This window comes from Callionymus lyra, chromosome 14, assembly GCF_982586985.1.
Source record: "Callionymus lyra chromosome 14, fCalLyr1.hap1.1, whole genome shotgun sequence".
NCBI lineage: Eukaryota > Metazoa > Chordata > Actinopteri > Syngnathiformes > Callionymidae > Callionymus > Callionymus lyra.
Window position 1 is genome coordinate 9545475 of NC_141831.1, and position 19273 is coordinate 9564747.

At 37.2% G+C, this 19273-nt stretch overlaps 1 protein-coding gene and 1 pseudogene across 1 annotated transcript; one reads left to right on the forward strand and one right to left on the reverse strand.

The window, feature by feature from the left end:
• Nucleotides 1–1199: 1199 nt before the first annotated feature.
• Nucleotides 1200–8822, reverse strand: LOC148065985 (uncharacterized). The gene is made up of 7 exons (XM_087808048.1): nt 8807–8822; nt 7440–7511; nt 3831–4618; nt 3575–3728; nt 3184–3276; nt 2584–2830; nt 1200–1345 (listed from the first exon to the last, which is right to left on the reverse strand). Exons 4-7 carry the CDS (start codon nt 3662–3664, stop codon nt 1200–1202), a joined length of 576 nt encoding a protein of 191 aa, XP_087664174.1. The 5' UTR covers nt 3665–3728; nt 3831–4618; nt 7440–7511; nt 8807–8822.
• A 6755-nt stretch (nt 8823–15577) lies between these two features.
• Nucleotides 15578–17298, forward strand: LOC148065986 (uncharacterized; annotated as a pseudogene).
• Nucleotides 17299–19273: the final 1975 nt, after the last annotated feature.

Genomic DNA, 19273 nt, shown 5'->3' on the forward strand with positions numbered 1-19273 from the left:
AAAAAAGTTGCGCATGCGCATACCAAAAAAAGCTGCGCATGCGCATACCAAAAAAGCTGCGCATGCGCATACCAATAAAAGATGCGCGTGCGCATACCAAAAAAAGTTGCGCATGCGCATACCAAAAAAAGCTGCGCGTGCGCATACCAAAAAAGCTGCGCATGCGCATACCAAAAAAAGCTGCGCATGCGCACATCAAAAAAGCTGCGCGTGCGCATACCAAAAAAGTTGCGCATGCGCATACCAATAAAAGATGCGCGTGCGCATACCAAAAAAAGTTGCGCGTGCGCATACCAAAAAAATCTGCGCGTGCGCATACCAAAAAAGGTGCGCGTGCGCATACCAAAAAAAGCTGCGCATGCGCATACCAAAAAAGCTGCGCATGCGCATACCAAAAAAAAGCTGCGCGTGCGCATACCAAAAAAAGATGCGCATGCGCATACCAAAAAAAGATGCGCATGCGCATACCAATAAAAGATGCGCATGCAAAAAAAAGTATCAGTATCATTTACATGTAACAAAGTTTAAACCTCAGCAACGGACTCACCTGTTAGCACGACGACATGTCCATGAGCTCCTGAACTCACCTGCACAGGTGTTACTAATCCAGCGCATCACACAGGTGTGAACAATTAAAGGGAAGTCTTTGTGGAGGGAATCACGTGACTAACGTTTTTTTTCTGGTCATATACACAAAAAAACATTCGTATGAAGCAACCTTTTTTGCTCTTTTTTTTCAAAGAATAGAAATTAAAGAAATAACATGAATAATAAATAATAGATTAACGGTTATCTTGATTGAAACCAGTAGAATGTAAAGACATGATGAATTATTTATCTGTTATTTTCCATAAAAATTGACGCTTTGAGTCTCGAAGTGACGGTTTGTCACCGGCTATTTAAATAAAGTTGTGTATTTTTAATCCAACGCACATGCGAAAATGGATCCTTGAACTATGAGCGTCAAAATGTTTCTTTAAAAATGTTAATTAAAATATACGTTTATATCATTTATTTTAATATATAAAATAAGTCAAAATCCCAATTCTTCTCAATCCTAACATTACTTTTACACAAGTCTCAGGGAGTCCAGTTGTGAACTTCTAATGTCTCCAGTTCTCTTCATGTGAGCAACTAAAAAGTGGAAAAAAAAATGTCGCTGGACTGAAGTGGACGTCGAGGCGACAATCTCCCTCTTGTTAGCCAAACATTTGTGAAACGCTCGACCAAAGCTCTGATGTAAGAGGTTGGACTCCAGTCAATCTGCTGGGAGTTGAACCTGAGCAGGTGAAAATCTCACGGGTTGAGCGGAGAAGAGTGATGGACAGCATGCGCCAGTGAAGATCTGTGTGATAGACATGTTTGGGAAAGTTATTTGTTACAGTTTTACACTTTTTTAAAAGTGAATTAGGTTTTTTATCGTCGATATTTACACTTAATGTGAATATATACAACATACTTATACCATGATGACTATAGTGCCTGTTTAAATGGGCTTTGAAGAAGAAGAAAAAAAAATAAGATATTAAAAATTAAATGACACATCACACACATACATATATATATATTTCTGGTAGTGGGAGTTAAACCTCAGCATATATGTAGATATTAAAATTTTATGATATAACATGTAAACATCATACAATTACAGTATATATAACAACTATTAAATGCACTATTTAAAACATTATTTATATTTATACTTTTATATATTTATTTAATGCAATATTTATAACATTCATTTATTCTGTGTATATTATACTGCTCTATTTATATTTATACAATCACCCTATGCTGTTTTTTAAACGGTTGCCAAGCAACGAAATTGCGTTGCCAGTTTTTCACTGCTGTGCTCTTCTGTGCAATGACAATAAGGAAAGTCTAAAGTCTAATAACAATAGATTATTATTCGAAAAGAAAGTTAAAGGAAGAATAAGACTTTAAATGAATATAATAAATAATTATTTAACATGGAAACTTCTAGCTTGGTTTAATTTAGAGGAAATAAATGTTCTCAAATGAACTCATAATGTCATGTTCAATAATGACATTTAATATAAAAAACATAAAACGAATGCGTGCGCACACACCTCATACTAAACAGTGTTGCCGAGGCGCATTTTAATTTTTCTTATCAAGCGCTCGTGCCGCCCCCCGTATGTCATGAAAAAATGCCGCCCCGGGCGGCCGTACCTAAAACCGCTACTGCCCGTGGGTCGTGTCCACAGGCTGCTCAGAAAGAGCAACTATGCTCAGAGAGTCGGTGCCGGAGCTCCCGTCTACCTGGCGGCAGTGCTGGAGTATCTGACCGCTGAGATCCTGGAGTTGGCTGGAAACGCCGCCCGCGACAACAACAAGATAAGATATACTTATATGTATAAACACACGCACAGGACACTTCTAATGAAAATAACCCTTCTTAATTTGCATCTGTAAAAGATACATCTCAAAACCGATACGGTATATTATCAAACAAAGATCTGCACAGTTTTGGAAATAAATCTGATGGCCATTCTCAAATGGCAGATGAGAAACGTGCAAGTAGACTTTTCAGTGTTTGATTTTTCTTGGAAAGTCTCTTACTATCCAGTTCCATGAAGATCTTCTGGAACGCCTCCAAAGTGTACCTGAGGTTAAGAGCGTATATGAGAGCGTACAACATTACCACTGCATGTGGTACATTTCCCAGGTTGTTCAGAACTTGCACACCCTCCAGAATGACTCCAACGTCTTCCGGGTCTTCATCTGGCTCTGCACCTTCTTTGCCAATGACAAAGATCCCAAACGTTGTTGCCAACAGGCCTGCTTCAGTGGTGTCAACATCCCAATCCTTCAAAGAAGAAATGAGGGTGAGCTGTTGAACCAACATGTATAATACCAGCCCCATTATTCAAGTTGTCTATATTGTCAAATATACATGCATGACAAACACACAGCATAAATTAAATTGTTTTCTTCTATATTATTCATGCACAAGAGAAATTGTTTCTAGAAGGGTTTTCACAAGAACCGATACTACTGGTACCGGTTCGATACCAACACGGGAAAAAGTAGCCAAGTACCAGAAATTTCTCGTATCGACTACTGAAATTCTGCTATCAAGACACCCCTTGTTTCTATGATGTGAAGGATTCTATAATGACATTCATTACAATAAGAAAATGGGAATCAACTAATACCTACCATGTACTCTTTAACAAGGTTTTCAGGCTCTTCGTTCAGGTACACACACATTGCTTTGATGATGCACTCTCTCCTGACATCAATGCCATCAGTCTATATATGGAGGTCAGACAAAACAGGTTTTTTATTCAAGTAAGGGAATATCTCAAACTTTATACAAGTTTTGAGTGAAAGCTTTATTTCCAAAACCTTTGTCAATATTTATAATCAATGAGATTAAACTAGCCACAGGTGAATCGCTTTAATGTCCAAATATTCCTAAATAATTGTATTCAAGCATGTGTATCTTACATTCATAACCTTACACCGTCTTCATCTCATTGCCACAATTAATTATAAAACATCAAGTTAAAAACATTGAAATAAAGTTGACATTTTTTCCATATCATACCTGGGTGATTGGAATCATGATCCTATTAATCCTTCTCCCCTGTGCACCACCTTTCCGGGCAAACGCTTTCATTAGGTTTGAAGACGGCATCCAGATTGAAGAAGAACTTAGGCTGCAAACTGGAGGTTGTTATCCTCTTCAATTCAGCAGTTCACTTTACAAGCAAATAGAATCAAAATTAACAACTAGCTAGCTAGCATGCTTGCATTTGGTTGACCAAAAAAATCATTATGTACAAATGCATGTATTCACCTACCTCACGTACACAGAAGAGAGCGGGCCATCTGGTTTGGACATCAGCAATCAAGGGTTCATCACGCGTAACCTCTTGTCTTCTATAGGCAAAAGTCTTTTCCATCATTGTTGCAACCATGTCTTCACTGTTCCTTTTCTTCAACTCCAAAAGCAGGGCCTCTCGCAACTTTTCAAGTGTCTCCGCAGATTCACCAAGTGGATAGATGGGGCAGTAATTTACAAAGTACATTTTGTACTCAACAATTGCTTCGGCTAATCTGTCAAGAATTGCACTTTTTAGTCTAATGTCCGGATTCAATAAAGTTCCACTATCTTTGAATAAGTGATTGGCTTTGTCGAGCTGAAGCTCACAATCATATGGGAATCCAGGAACGACAAAAACAACAGGCCATCCAGTCCATCTTGAGTTGATGGAATCCGGGGACAAAATATCTGTATCGCACAGGCTACCAGATGACAGTAATGAGTCATTACCAGACCCAGATGCAGGACTAGGAGGGGGTGCAAATGGGGCGTCATCAGGCACTGCAGGGCCCGCTGATTCAAAAACTAGCTTCAACGTTCCTTTGTCCTGGATCTCTGAAACTCAAGTCAAGTTGGTCAATTCATTACCAAACTCTGCATCCATGAATTGTAATCTGAAGTGGAGGTTGAACCCACACTGGCTCTTTATCTGATGAATAACCTCACTAACACTCTCTGGAATCCCATCTTGCAGAGTGAGTCTCTGGGAATCCTTTTCCCCAAGGATAATTCTGAGCTTCACTGGAGCAGCCATTACACAGCAATCTGAATGAAAACAAACACATAAAAATGTAATTAATATAGAAACACACATTTTATACTTACACATGTTTTCATGAACATTTCTGTAAAAAGTAAAAAGGGTGATGTCAGAAATCTTACCTCATACATGTATGTATCTTTTTAATGTCCCCATTCTGACAGATCCAATCAAGTAGTCTGCCAAAGGTTAGTCATCTGCTAGGTCACCAAATGCTATCACATCTACATCTTTTGTTGAACATGTTGTGAGCACAAAAGCTCTGTGATGCTCACTGTACCACCCACATAGTCTCTTAACCATGAAAAACAAACTTTCATGGATAACAAAAATGTGACAAATTCTTCCAAAGTCAGAAAGTCCACTAGTAGAACCATAAGCTACAATCATTTCTGAAAGTTGTGCTTTTAGTTGACACAGATTTAGTTATGTGTACCTGTTGAGTACCTGGACATTTTTGTTCAATTTTCTCAACCATTTCTTTTTTTAAAACATTAACTGCTACTGTTGAGACATTTGTCATCTCAAGAATAGGCTTTTCAAAAGAACATGCTCTCATATGGTAAGACATCATGAGCTGATGCTTGGAAGCAAGTGAGAGGGGCACATTCTTCAAGCAGTTCGAGTGTCGAATAACATGTTTAAAAAAACTATGCTTAGCTTCAAATCGCATTGTCCAGAGCCCAACCAGAGGACCAAACTTCCTGATGAGTTCAGGGTAGTGCTCCAAGTAATGACGTTTGGGTAGAAGCCGCACATTTGGAAAGATTACTTGGAAAATTTTGCGCTGCTCTGAAATCTTGCACTGAACATATGAAATTGACTCTTCTGTGTGTGTTGGAGCTACCACCAGCTCTACAACATCTTTTAACACCATCAGAAGCAGCCAGGCCATTTCACCTTCAGGCACAAGATGCCCAATAATGAATCGGAGAAATCTTATCATTGCCCAATTCTCATGGGCATTCCCACCAATTGTTCTTGAGAAAGTGTGTGGGATCATATGGGGCCTGTTTGTCTTGTCCGACCACTTGTATGGAAAAGTTTGTATTAATCTGTTCACAAGCTCAAGACTGAAATATTTTTGGAAAATAAGTAATCACAAACAATGTGCAAGCTCCACAGGTACAATGCCCTCCATCAGGTGGATAACCCGTAAGAACACTAAAGTGTTCTAGGTTTTGAGTGATTACACACTGTCTTTTCACTCCAAAACAGCTTGAGCTGTTCTGCCGTGCTGAATCCACATGGGAGTCATGAAGTTCTTTGGTCCTTAGGACAAATGAACCTGACCTCACATCCATTGTTTGGATCTCAGCTCGTGTTCCTGTGCACAATCTACATATGTTTCCACCAGAAAAGCTTTCATTAAAGCCTGCTATACTGTGAGCACCAAGGTTGTCTGCCACAACAACTTGAATTGTGCCTTTAACACACTCACTGAGCAATGGAACAAAAATTCCATCCTGTTCAAGGGTTTTAACATCTTGAAGAAGAGGACGCAAAACATGGTCATAGCCATACTTTTTCAAATCATTGGATTTGCACAAGATAGCCAAGTAAATAGAGGAAAGTGCTGAATGTGAGCCTGGAGGTAAATTACCCAGAGTCCAGTAGACCCCACAGAGCTTATGCTTTCTTCGTCAAGTACCCAGAGGATTGCATATCTCAAAATCATCAAGTTAACAAGATTCTTAAGTGACCATCTGAAAGAAATACATTTTCTTTCAAGTGAAAGCCATCCTGAAAAAACTTAAGTAAGTTTGCCTTTCTCCAACTCTGGAATGCTCTGTGGTTTACAACAACTTTATCCACAACATCTTTTCTGTTGAACAGCTGTTGCAAGCTTTTCAGTAAAGGCACATACTGAAAGCTCTTCTTTTCAATGAGCATGTACTGAGCAGGTTCTATGACATTAAACTGTTCTCTGTAAAACTTATTTCGGAGATATGATGTGCTCAAAGACCCACCCTTCTTTGTAGCTTTTAGGAGGGGATGAGATTTGTACAAGGCTGAGGCTACTTCTTTTATTACTGACTTGTGAGGAATGAAACCATGTTTTTGAAATACTGATTCAATTACATTTACAGAGAGAGGGAATGTGGCTGAACTTAACAAATAATGCAGCTCCTCTAGAAACTCCTCCATTTTTGTGCCTGGGACATGTGAAAAATGTTCTAGTTTGAGTAAAGCTGCAGCAAAGTTCTTTTCAATTGTGTCAGGCAGGGTCTTGCTTATATCCACATCAATACTTTGAGATGCACTGTCCAATGCAGAGTACTCTGGCTTCAGTGCCACCTCTTCTGCATAGTCATCCGATTCTTGTGAAATTTTGGTTGTTGTCAACAAACATGTTTTAAAATCATTTAATGTATGAGGGCTATGTCTCCTATTCTTGTGAGAGTGAAAAGTTGCATAGACATTGGTTTGAAAAGTAAAGTCCCCAAACACACAGGTAATAGTTTCGTGACTATTTAAATTGAATCCAATATGCATGAAAAAGTCCTTCTCAGTAGTAAGATTCATACAATTACACAAAGGACAACGGAATGTTCTTAAATCCAGGGGCTCCTGACAAGTTGGATTTGGGTGAACTCTACTTAAATGTATATGTAAAGCATTTAGTGTTTTAAAATTACAGGGGCAGTTCAGATACGGGCATGAATAACGTTGTCTATGGCGGTGCTGTAGCCTTAAATGTTTAAATAGATCGTATCTACCAGAAAAAGAAAGACTGCACTCCTTGCACCTCCACATGGCTACTGGACAACCATTAGGTGTAAAAATATATTTTCTAATCTTGAACCCAGCAGATGACTCCCTTACCGGCACTTGTGTTGCGATGTTTCTGAATATTGAAACTGAAGATGATCTTCACACTGGTTTCTGTGAAAAATTCTGAAAGAAATAGACACAATATCAATAAAAGAGCCAAAATGAGTTAAGAAATCGCTAAGGTATTTGCAAAAAGACGAGTTTTGCTGGATCTAACATAAAGTTAAAATATATCTTTATATAACAAAAGATTATAGAACAAAAGTTTTATAGTGATCAATTATTTTTGAGTACAAGTTTATTTACTTACAAAACACACATTTAAAACCAATTAGAGGACATGACGAAATATTTAATGAACCAAAAGCTTTACAAAAACATTGTAAGAGCATAATGAAAGTGAAGTTAAGTTAAATTCATGAACAACTTATATTGTAAGAGGTGAAGAATATCATATTATTTAACGAATAGTACAATATGCAAGACGTAACATTATAATTCTTCTTAAAATGAACAAATACATTTTCTCAACAAACAATGTTTATTTATAAATAATGAATAACGCTCCTTATTTTTTCATATTTATTGTGAATTAATTGATGTCTTAACATGTTTTCTGCTAACATTTATATAAACATGAAGGTTTTTTTTTTTACTTTTAATCTTAGGGATTTCAAACGAGATATTCAATCTAATCTATTCAGGATACATGAGATCATTTCAGATCAATAGAAGGAACAAAGTTTCCTAGCACAACTCATTGTCACAAAAATGTTTTGTATCAAAATATAATTAAAAAGTGTTTGGAAATCGAGGCACTTGTGTAAAACTTTCGCCAAACACTATAATTAAACATTTTTCGTTAGATGAAAACAATGACAATACTGTCATTGAATGCTGTTGAGCATGCCCGAGGGCGCGAATACGCATGCGCGTGTAAATCACTGTAACTGTGTTAAAACTGTAAAAAAAAAAACACGTATGCGTTATGCATGGTAAAGAAATATCAAGAACATGTACTGTTGACACTTAACTCATGGAAGTTACTTATGAGGGACGTTCGTATACGCAGCTTGAACATACAACGGATTACACACATTTAATGCCCAGGAACAAGAACACACTTCTCACTTCTTGTAGACCATGTTTTGTCTTTTAGAATCGATATAACTTCAACCAAGTGTATTTTAATTTAGTAGTTAAAGTCGCGTTGTCCTCCTGAGAAGCTAACTTGTGAGCACTTAGCCGTTAGCTTCGAACGGCGGTAACGTTAAATGTGTTCATACATTTATATAAAACATTGAGCCACGATCAAATATACCAACATGCTGAAGAGGAGATGAACTGATGGTGAAACATTTTTCACAGTAACCGTTTTCTGTGAATAAATGATGAAGATGGTTGAGGATTACACTCACCTGTTGAACACACGAGGATCCTTCTCAAAATGATTCATTTCTTCGCAGGATACGAGTAAATGCTCGTCACTGCCCCCTACAGGTTTGGGGCGGCGGTGATTTGGCAACGTTAACTCATTGGAATTATGTTGGATGAACATAAAATAGAATAGTAAAGTTTGATTGGTTATATTTGTATGTTAAACCAACAAGATTTGAAAGTGTTCGGCCACATTACCTGATTTAATATGGTAGAATCTACACGTTAGACTGACGTTAATGTAATATACACCTATGTTGGTTTTTTTGAGTGTATAGAGCTCAGTCGTTGTTCTCTTAAAACTGCTTGCGTGGATTGTCCGAAACAAAGACCAAACAAAATGTGTCTGAAACAAAATGTGGTCCAATTTCATGTTATTTCGTTTAAATAAGGTGTGGTGAACTTTTAATTGATCTGCTGCTAGTTTAACTTGAGGTCATTTTTGGAAGGGAAAATTTCTAAATAAATCTATTGAATCATTCTTTTGAAATGTAGTTTATTATGCCGTAGCTGAAAGACATGGCGCTGCTTCCTGGACTCTATTGTCATTATACATCAGTTGTGAACTTTCGTTTTAATATAGTAGACATGTTTCTATTCTGGATACATGCACTTTTTATCCTTAGCCGACTACAGTAAGATTAATCTGATTTAGGAAAATTCTTATTTTTGTTTCAATTGTTGAAGAAAGAAAAACCGAATTGACAGAGATAAACCTTATTTAATCGGATCGCTGAACAGGAAAAAACATGTCATCTGTCTAATCATTCCTCCTGTTTTAACAGGTATCACTTTTTAAATGACTTTATGTAATATGAAATTAAATCCAATAGTCATAACGAACACGGCAAGGTCATACAACTGTACATATTCAAAATGTCCAAAAGAGCCAATAAAAATACACAATTCAGTGAATACATTTCAAAAACACTAATGCAACACTGTATTCTAAAAAGTTAAAATAGTCCACTGTCTACACCTGTTTTTTTTCATGTATAAAAATGTGAAAGTGAAGTCATTTGGTACTACCTTATTGTGAATCATCATCATGCAACATGTTCTCCAAAGTTTACAAATGATGAACAAGACTGTGTGTTCTTGTGGCATATTCTCATAGATTCTTTACATTATGGGGCTCCTTATGTCAATTTCCAGTCCAATACTTCATCTTGTCCAGATGGATTTTACTCTTTTACACTGTAAAAGGAGATGGTGCCAGAAACCTAGCATCCTAAGGATCCTAGCTGCTAGAGACCGGTGGCCTTAACATCCCACCTTATGTAGGCCTTGGAGCGGCAGGTCCTCAATAACCCGTGTCCCCTGGTGAGCTTTTCCATGGACCTGTTGCAGTTTACGTAGCAGCATGACATCGGAGTGGACGACGCCATCATCTTCCTCCTCCATCCAGTGCTTTCAACACCATCGGGTCAGACATCCTGAGGGACAAGCTGGAGTTCTACCTCACCAACCATCCACAGTACGTGAGAACACAGGAAGGTTGTGTCAGAGAGTGTACTGTGCAGTGTGGTGGCAAGAACCGCACCAGATACTAACAGGGACTTTGGTAAATATTGTATCTTTTTCTATTGTATTCTTATTTAAATTTTTGGTCTGATAAAGAAAAAAATCAATCTCCACATAATCGAAATCCTGTCGACATTGATCAACAGGACACTGTTTAGTCTTGACGAAGCAATTCCATCTGACAACGGCACGGACGGCGAGTCTACAGACCCAAACCAGCCACATCACGCCTCTAGTGCTCTCAGATAAATCCTTGGAGAAAACATTTTTAAAACTGCTGCTTGTAATCACGAAAACCACAGTGGCACATGGAATATCTTGCAGTACCGGATGCTTCGGACAAACAAAGTCTGTAGAAATGTTCATTTCCAGATAACGTGTACCCGGCGAGCCTTCGCTTAAATGACACCTTGATATATTGTTTAAGTTTCACTGTTAAGCTTCATGTGGATTCTGGGACCACTTGTTCTTCTGAACTGTATCTAAACCTTACCTTGACAACTGTATTTAATGAGGCGAGAAAGGGCCCTCTGCAGCACTTCTGCAGGAGAGGCATCAAGGTGTCTTGTCTTTGTAGATGTTTCGGTTGATGTACCAGAGATTCATATCATCTACTTTTTGATCAATACACTAATATCGCTGATTCCAGACTCTAGACTCCGTTTTCCTCGTCAAAGATTTCTTATATTCAGACAAAGAACCTGATTTTACAAGCTTTTCCTCTATTAAACTGCAAAATGGCTTTTTTAACTTCATGTTTAGCGATTTCAGAGTTGTTGTATTGGAAGTTTGGTATTTCTTTGCCTTTTATAAAATATTTAATTTGTGCTTCTGACATTTCATTTTCTTCACAAATTGCATTGATTGTTTCCCTTTTTATTTTGTGGTCTGTTACCCTTTTTATAATTTATTTTTGAAAAGTATTTTTCAAGTTATTTAGATTAGTTCTGTACTTTGAATGTATCTTATCTACGGCTACTCTAAACCAAGAGATGTTCATGTATTAAAGTACATGGGCATTCTTCATTTCAGACTTAATTTAATTTGTTCTCTTTTTTACTATATTGTTTACATCTTTATGTCACCAACATAAAAATTGATCTACTCTTGTTTTACCGACATGAAATAACTCAACGGCTGGATTTTTGTAGGAAGTAATTATACACAGAAGCAAGTTTAATATGCAGCACCTCACCAAGTCATTGTTGCTGTGGCTCACAGAATTTTAAACATCGACTATAATGGCAATAAAAGGACTGCGGCTATGCTGGAAGTGATGTCTGCACAATTAACGAGGACATATGAAATAGGTAATATAAACTAAACTAACAATCAAAAAACGTGTTATTAACATATATTTCTCAATTCCATATAAAAACGATGGTTCCCCTACATTTAAATGCGACTCTCATTGGCCTGGGGTTTAAGGTAAGGTAAGGTAAGGAGATGGTGCCAGAAACCTAGCATCCTAAGGATCCTAGCTGCTAGAGACCGGTGGCCTTAACATCCCACCTTATGTAGGCCTTGGAGCGGCAGGTCCTCAATAACCCGTGTCCCCTGGTGAGCTTTTCCATGGACCTGTTGCAGTTTACGTAGCAGCATGACATCGGAGTGGACGACGCCATCATCTTCCTCCTCCATCCAGTGCTTTCAACACCATCGGGTCAGACATCCTGAGGGACAAGCTGGAGTTCTACCTCACCAACCATCCACAGTACGTGAGAACACAGGAAGGTTGTGTCAGAGAGTGTACTGTGCAGTGTGGTGGCAAGAACCGCACCAGATACTAACAGGGACTTTGGTAAATATTGTATCTTTTTCTATTGTATTCTTATTTAAATTTTTGGTCTGATAAAGAAAAAAATCAATCTCCACATAATCGAAATCCTGTCGACATTGATCAACAGGACACTGTTTAGTCTTGACGAAGCAATTCCATCTGACAACGGCACGGACGGCGAGTCTACAGACCCAAACCAGCCACATCACGCCTCTAGTGCTCTCAGATAAATCCTTGGAGAAAACATTTTTAAAACTGCTGCTTGTAATCACGAAAACCACAGTGGCACATGGAATATCTTGCAGTACCGGATGCTTCGGACAAACAAAGTCTGTAGAAATGTTCATTTCCAGATAACGTGTACCCGGCGAGCCTTCGCTTAAATGACACCTTGATATATTGTTTAAGTTTCACTGTTAAGCTTCATGTGGATTCTGGGACCACTTGTTCTTCTGAACTGTATCTAAACCTTACCTTGACAACTGTATTTAATGAGGCGAGAAAGGGCCCTCTGCAGCACTTCTGCAGGAGAGGCATCAAGGTGTCTTGTCTTTGTAGATGTTTCGGTTGATGTACCAGAGATTCATATCATCTACTTTTTGATCAATACACTAATATCGCTGATTCCAGACTCTAGACTCCGTTTTCCTCGTCAAAGATTTCTTATATTCAGACAAAGAACCTGATTTTACAAGCTTTTCCTCTATTAAACTGCAAAATGGCTTTTTTAACTTCATGTTTAGCGATTTCAGAGTTGTTGTATTGGAAGTTTGGTATTTCTTTGCCTTTTATAAAATATTTAATTTGTGCTTCTGACATTTCATTTTCTTCACAAATTGCATTGATTGTTTCCCTTTTTATTTTGTGGTCTGTTACCCTTTTTATAATTTATTTTTGAAAAGTATTTTTCAAGTTATTTAGATTAGTTCTGTACTTTGAATGTATCTTATCTACGGCTACTCTAAACCAAGAGATGTTCATGTATTAAAGTACATGGGCATTCTTCATTTCAGACTTAATTTAATTTGTTCTCTTTTTTACTATATTGTTTACATCTTTATGTCACCAACATAAAAATTGATCTACTCTTGTTTTACCGACATGAAATAACTCAACGGCTGGATTTTTGTAGGAAGTAATTATACACAGAAGCAAGTTTAATATGCAGCACCTCACCAAGTCATTGTTGCTGTGGCTCACAGAATTTTAAACATCGACTATAATGGCAATAAAAGGACTGCGGCTATGCTGGAAGTGATGTCTGCACAATTAACGAGGACATATGAAATAGGTAATATAAACTAAACTAACAATCAAAAAACGTGTTATTAACATATATTTCTCAATTCCATATAAAAACGATGGTTCCCCTACATTTAAATGCGACTCTCATTGGCCTGGGGTTTAAGGTAAGGTAAGGTAAAACTTTAATCAATCGATATCAATATGGGCTTCATCTCTGTGGCAACATGCAACTTGCGAGGCATTAAATCTAAAGGAAACAGAGACTCAAAAATCAACATCTTATCCACACACACTATGACATCATATGCGCACAAGAACTGAGACTCACGACGAGGGAAGATGTGGAACACGTGACTCAACTCTGGACAAAAGGATCATCCGCGATCTCCATAGGTTGTGATAAGGCTGACGGTGTTGCAATATTTTTTAAGAACAAAATTGATATTTTCAAAACAAGGGAAATAATCCCAGGACGAATTCTATTAGTTGATTGTTTTTATATGGGCACTAAATTAAGAGTCATTAATGTATACACGCCTCCAGACGCTGCCACCAAAGTAAGGATTTTTAAAAAAGTACAAGAATTGTTGACTGCCGGGTACAACAGTGTATTGTGTGGTGATTTCAACGCGTACACAGACGAAAAAGACCGAGTACCTGTGAAACCCATGAAACTGTCGAGAGAGAGGAAAGCACTGAAGGACTTGAGTGAAAGTTGTGACATGAGAGATGTTTTTAGAGTTCTGTACCCGCACAAAATAGATTTTACCCGCTTTGACGTGAAGGTTAAGACACGGATAGACCGAGTATATGTATCAAAGAGTATAAAACCGGTGTATTACAAAACAGAACTTTTGATCAATTCCGATCATTTAACAGTTGAGACGGGATTACTTTTAGGAGACTGCGAACAAAGAGGTTATTGGAAGTTAAATATTGATGTACTACAAGAAAAAGACGTCATAGAGGAGCTAATCGCTGAAATACACCTAATCAAGAACCTAGAGGTATTTTTTCACTCTAAGCGAGAACTCTGGGAGTATATGAAGGAAAGATTAAAAAGGTTCTTCAAATACAAATGTAAAGTTTTGAATAAACAAAAAAACCAAAGGTACAAAGAACTCATGATGGCGTACATAACTAAGAAAACAAAACTCAATATAATAATGGAAGAAGAAGAAGAGATGAAGGACATTAAATCGTAATTGACCAAAATGAATGATGTGTCACAATATTTACGAATACAGGCCGGGATAAAAGATAAAGACGTGTGCAATACAAACCAATTAATTAAAAAGTACAGAACTAATCTAAGTAATAAATACATTCATTCATTCAACAATAAATAATGAACATGGTGAACAGATCACAGAAGAAAAATTAAAAAGGGAAACGATCAAAGCACTTTGTGAAGAAATGTATAAAGAAATCGAAATATCAGAAGCACAAATGAAATATTTTATAAATGACAAAGAAATACCAAACCTTCAATACAACAACTCTGAAATCACTAAAGTAAAAGAAGCCATTTTGCAGTTAAATCGAGGGAAAGCTCCAGGTCCGGATGGACTTCCTTGTGAGTTTTATCAGTTTTGTGTTGAAGAAATTTCTCCGTTACTTACTGTAGTTTTTAATGAAGGAATAACATCAGGGATCCTTCACCCCTCTTTTTATAAAGGTGTGATGGCCCTTGTTTTTAAAAAAGGAGACTGCAAAGACCTCAACAACTGGAGGCAAATAACTATGACCAACATTGATTACAAAATATTAGCAAATATCATAATGAACCGACTGAACCCGATTTTGGGAACAATTATTGCACAAGAACAAACCTGTGCAATAAAGGGGAGGTTAATGTGGGACAATCTTGCAACTCTCAGAAATATAACGGAAAATAAACAAAACTTTTACATTCTAACACTAGATCAAAGGAAAGCTTTTGACTATGTATCCAGAGATTACTTGTGGCATGTTTTAAAGAGTAATGGTTTTAAACAAAGTTTTATTGATAAAATCAAACTGTTGTATGCTGATTCCACTGTGCAAGTTAATGTAAATGGAACTTTAACTGAACAGTTCTGCATAAAAAGAGGCGTCAAACAGGGCTGCCCTCTGTCTCGCTATTAACCCTCTCTTGAGAAGGATTAAAGAAGACCTAAGGTTAAAAGGAACCTACACAACTGATGGAGAGAGGGTGGTAATAATGGCGTATGCAGATGACATTGTTGTAGTCGTAAATAATCAAACAGAGTTGGACATTATAAACGAACATCTATGTAATTATGGAAAAGCCTCTGGAGCTAAATTGAACCAAAACAAAACCGAGAGTGTGTGGTTTGGTGAAATAAATAACAAACCAAAGATTAATATAAAAGACCAAAATGAAGTTTGTATTCTTGGAATCATGTTTTCTAATGTATGTAGCTACGAGGAGAACTGGAAGAAAAAAGAAAAAGAGGTCATAGAAGAACTTGGAAAATGGGAAAATAAAACCACAAATTACAAACTAAGAATTTCAATCATAAAGACCTTTGTGTTGTCGAAATTAATATTCTTAGCAAATATCTTCCCTCCAAAAGCCCATACGATGAAGAACATAAATAAACAGGGAGTACATTTTATTTGGGGAACCACCAGAGAAGTAACGACACGTAAACTACTCTATAAAGACCGTAGATACGGGGGACTCGGAGCAATGGATTTGCAAATAAAATTAAACATCGCTTTTTGTAGGAATATTGCTTCAGCTATCAGTCGAAAAACAATATGGATCGGTCTTAAATCAAGATGGGAAAAGAAGAAGGGAAGAGCAAGAAGTGGTTTCCCATATTACCATCTTATATATAGTGACTTTGTAAGGAAATATGAACAACTGAAAATTAACTGGATCAATGACTCAAGTAAAAAGATTAGTTAAGTTAATTTCAGACATGTGCCACGGTGGTTTCCATGAATACAAACAGCTGCAAACGTACCACTTCAAAATGTGTGTTAAAAATGTTTTCTCTAAGGATATATCTGAGAACACTAGGGACGTGATGTGGTTGGTTTCGGTCGGTAGACTCGCGGTCCGAGCAGTTGTCAAATGGAGTTGCTTCGTCAAAACTAAACAGTGCCCTGTTGATCAATGTTCGCAGGATGAGACCCTAGATCATCTTCTTTTGGATTGTCAAAGGACAAAAAGCATCTGGGCAAGATTAAAAAGTATTGGCCTGGACATTGAAATAAAAAGGAGCACAGTAATGTATGGAGTCTTGGAGAATATGCCACAAGAACAAAAAGAGTTATATTGGTTCATAATTTGTATTGTTGTTTGTAAACTCTGGAGGACACGATGCATACTGGTTATTCACAATAAGGTCATATCAATTGAAGTCACTTTTAAACAAATTTTAACAGAACTCAAAAGACAAAGAACAATGGACATGAATGAAAAAAAGTGTAGACAGTGGAGTATTTTAACTTTTTAGAATCGGATGTTAAATTTGTGTGTTTTAGAAATGTATTCACTGAAGTGTAAACATTTGTGTGTTTTGGAAATGATGAATACGTACAGTTTTATGACCTTGTTATGTTTTGTTATGACTAATATTCAATAAAGAATTTAAAAAGCAAAAAAAAAAAAAAAAGGGAGGAAAAGGACTCGGTAAAGGAGGCGCCAAGCGTCATCGCAAGGTTCTCCGCGATAACATCCAGGGAATCACCAAACCCGCCATCCGCCGTCTGGCTCGCCGTGGTGGAGTGAAGCGTATCTCCGGCTTGATCTACGAGGAGACCCGCGGAGTTCTCAAGGTGTTCCTGGAGAACGTCATCCGTGACGCTGTCACCTACACCGAGCACGCTAAGAGGAAGACCGTGACCGCCATGGATGTGGTCTACGCTCTGAAGAGACAGGGACGCACTCTGTACGGATTCGGAAGTTAAATATCACAAACAACACCCGACACAAAGGTTCTTTTAAGAGCCACCCACTCCCTTTAATGAGCTTTATTCTTGTCCGCCAATTTATGTTATATTTGACCATAATTAAAAGTTGGGATCATACAATATAACTGTCTTGATGAAACCGTTTGTACATTTTATTTGCAGAGTATGTTTTCAATTTAGAATGATGCATGTAAAATGATAAACTTGATTTGCAAGAATGGTATACATGCCTCCACATTCCATCATCACAATGTCATTGAATTATTTAAAGTTTTTACGATGACCCACGTGTTTCATACGTGACATTTGAAAATTTGAAAATGTGTGTAACATGTCAATCTACAAGCATCCATCAATATTAAAATGACACCTCTCCTGTGTTAGTTTTATGCTCCCAAGCTTTTTCAGCTTGTATTAATTCAAGAACGCACAGAAATGACGTAACATAAAAATATACGTATGTAATGCGCACGCATTATATGGGAAAATCTATTCAACTTTATGTATAAACAATTAATTTAAAATCGTATTTAACTGAAATGGCACACAATGTAAGAGTGTTTGTCCATTTTAAGGTAAGGTAGAACTTTAATGACACCCCCAGGAGGTCTCCTTTGGGAAATTGTTTTTTCCAATTAGACAGCAATTATTCAGAAAAATAAGAACAAAGAAATAAAGATAACAAGATGATACAACCTAAGTCTAAAGAACATAGATCGAAGAAAAATAAAGACCAAGGTTACAAAGACTAACATAGAAATTAGGATCACAAAGTTCATTTTATCAGATGTATAATCCACAATTAATACAAATGTGAATGAAATGATTCATCTCGTAAGTAAATTAATGTGAGCCTGAAGTTGATATAATGTAAAACCATCTTAAAAACTGTTGCAGCTGATGCCTGAATCCAATGACATCGCCACTTTTTTTTTAACCACTGCCCCTGTCTTCAATAACGTCAGTTGTAATGTTTTCCGAATGAATGAATTTCAAATGGATTCCATCAATCAGTAGCGATGTTATGTTCTGTGGTCTGTTAGAAGACACTAACCTGTGCCCCATCCACGGCAAGAGAGTCACTATCATGCCCAAAATCATCCAGCTGGCCGCTAGCATCCGTGGACAGAGAGCTTAAACTAGCACCTCTGCCACAATGGCTCTTTTCAGAGCCACATACCTAGAACAACAAACTGACAGAAGTTAGTTAGGTCATTAGGTATTCAAGCTTTGCTCTAAAAAATATTGATACATATGCCGATTTGGGTATTTATTTTTGCCACATATAGTTCATTGGATCTGAATATCAGAGCACCAAGGTCAGCCCTGATGGGAAAACGAAATATCTAACAGCTTGAATTAAACTTCCTTTTGTTGTCAAAATCTTATTTAATAGCGTATTTTTATTTTATTTTTCTTTACTTGACTATAACGTATAAAGTTAACGTTTGTGTTCAGTGGTCTAAGATCACTTTTGAGGACAATTAAATATCGAAATAAAATTTTCATAAAACAACTTCTGGCACAGAATGGCTGCCTTGGTGCTTGGTCCTTTTTTTCTATTGTTTTTGATTGTGTGTTATCTCGTTTCATTTTATTCTGTACTGACGAGGCAAACAATTCTAATGTTGTTTTCAACACTGACAATAAAAGTTCCGAATCCTTGTTGGATTATTTGAAGTTTAAACCCCCAGTCCTTCCGGTAACATGACATCAGGCAGTACGTGTGTGTTTGCTTCTTTATTTTCACTCCAACATACAACATGTCAAACTCCGTCAATAACACGCTCATTATTCAGTTACATGTGTGAAGACACAAGTCTGGTTTGAACATCAGTTGAACATCTACAAGCATTCATCAATATTAGAGTAGCATCTATCTTGTGTTAGAATAATGTTCCCAAGCCTTCAGTTTGTATCAATTCAAAAATGAAAATGTAATTCATATTGCACTTTGTAATTCGCATACTGC

Coding starts and splice junctions, on each gene's coding strand:
- LOC148065985 (XM_087808048.1), bottom strand. CDS start 3,664: ATGCCGTCTTCAAACCTAATGAAAGCGTTTGCCCGGAAAGGTGGTGCA. Junction 3,277..3,574: donor TCATGATTCCAATCACCCAG/GTATGATATGGA, acceptor CTCCATATATAG/ACTGATGGCATTGATGTCAG. Junction 1,346..2,583: donor GATCTTCATGGAACTGGATA/GTAAGAGACTTT, acceptor TCTATCACACAG/ATCTTCACTGGCGCATGCTG.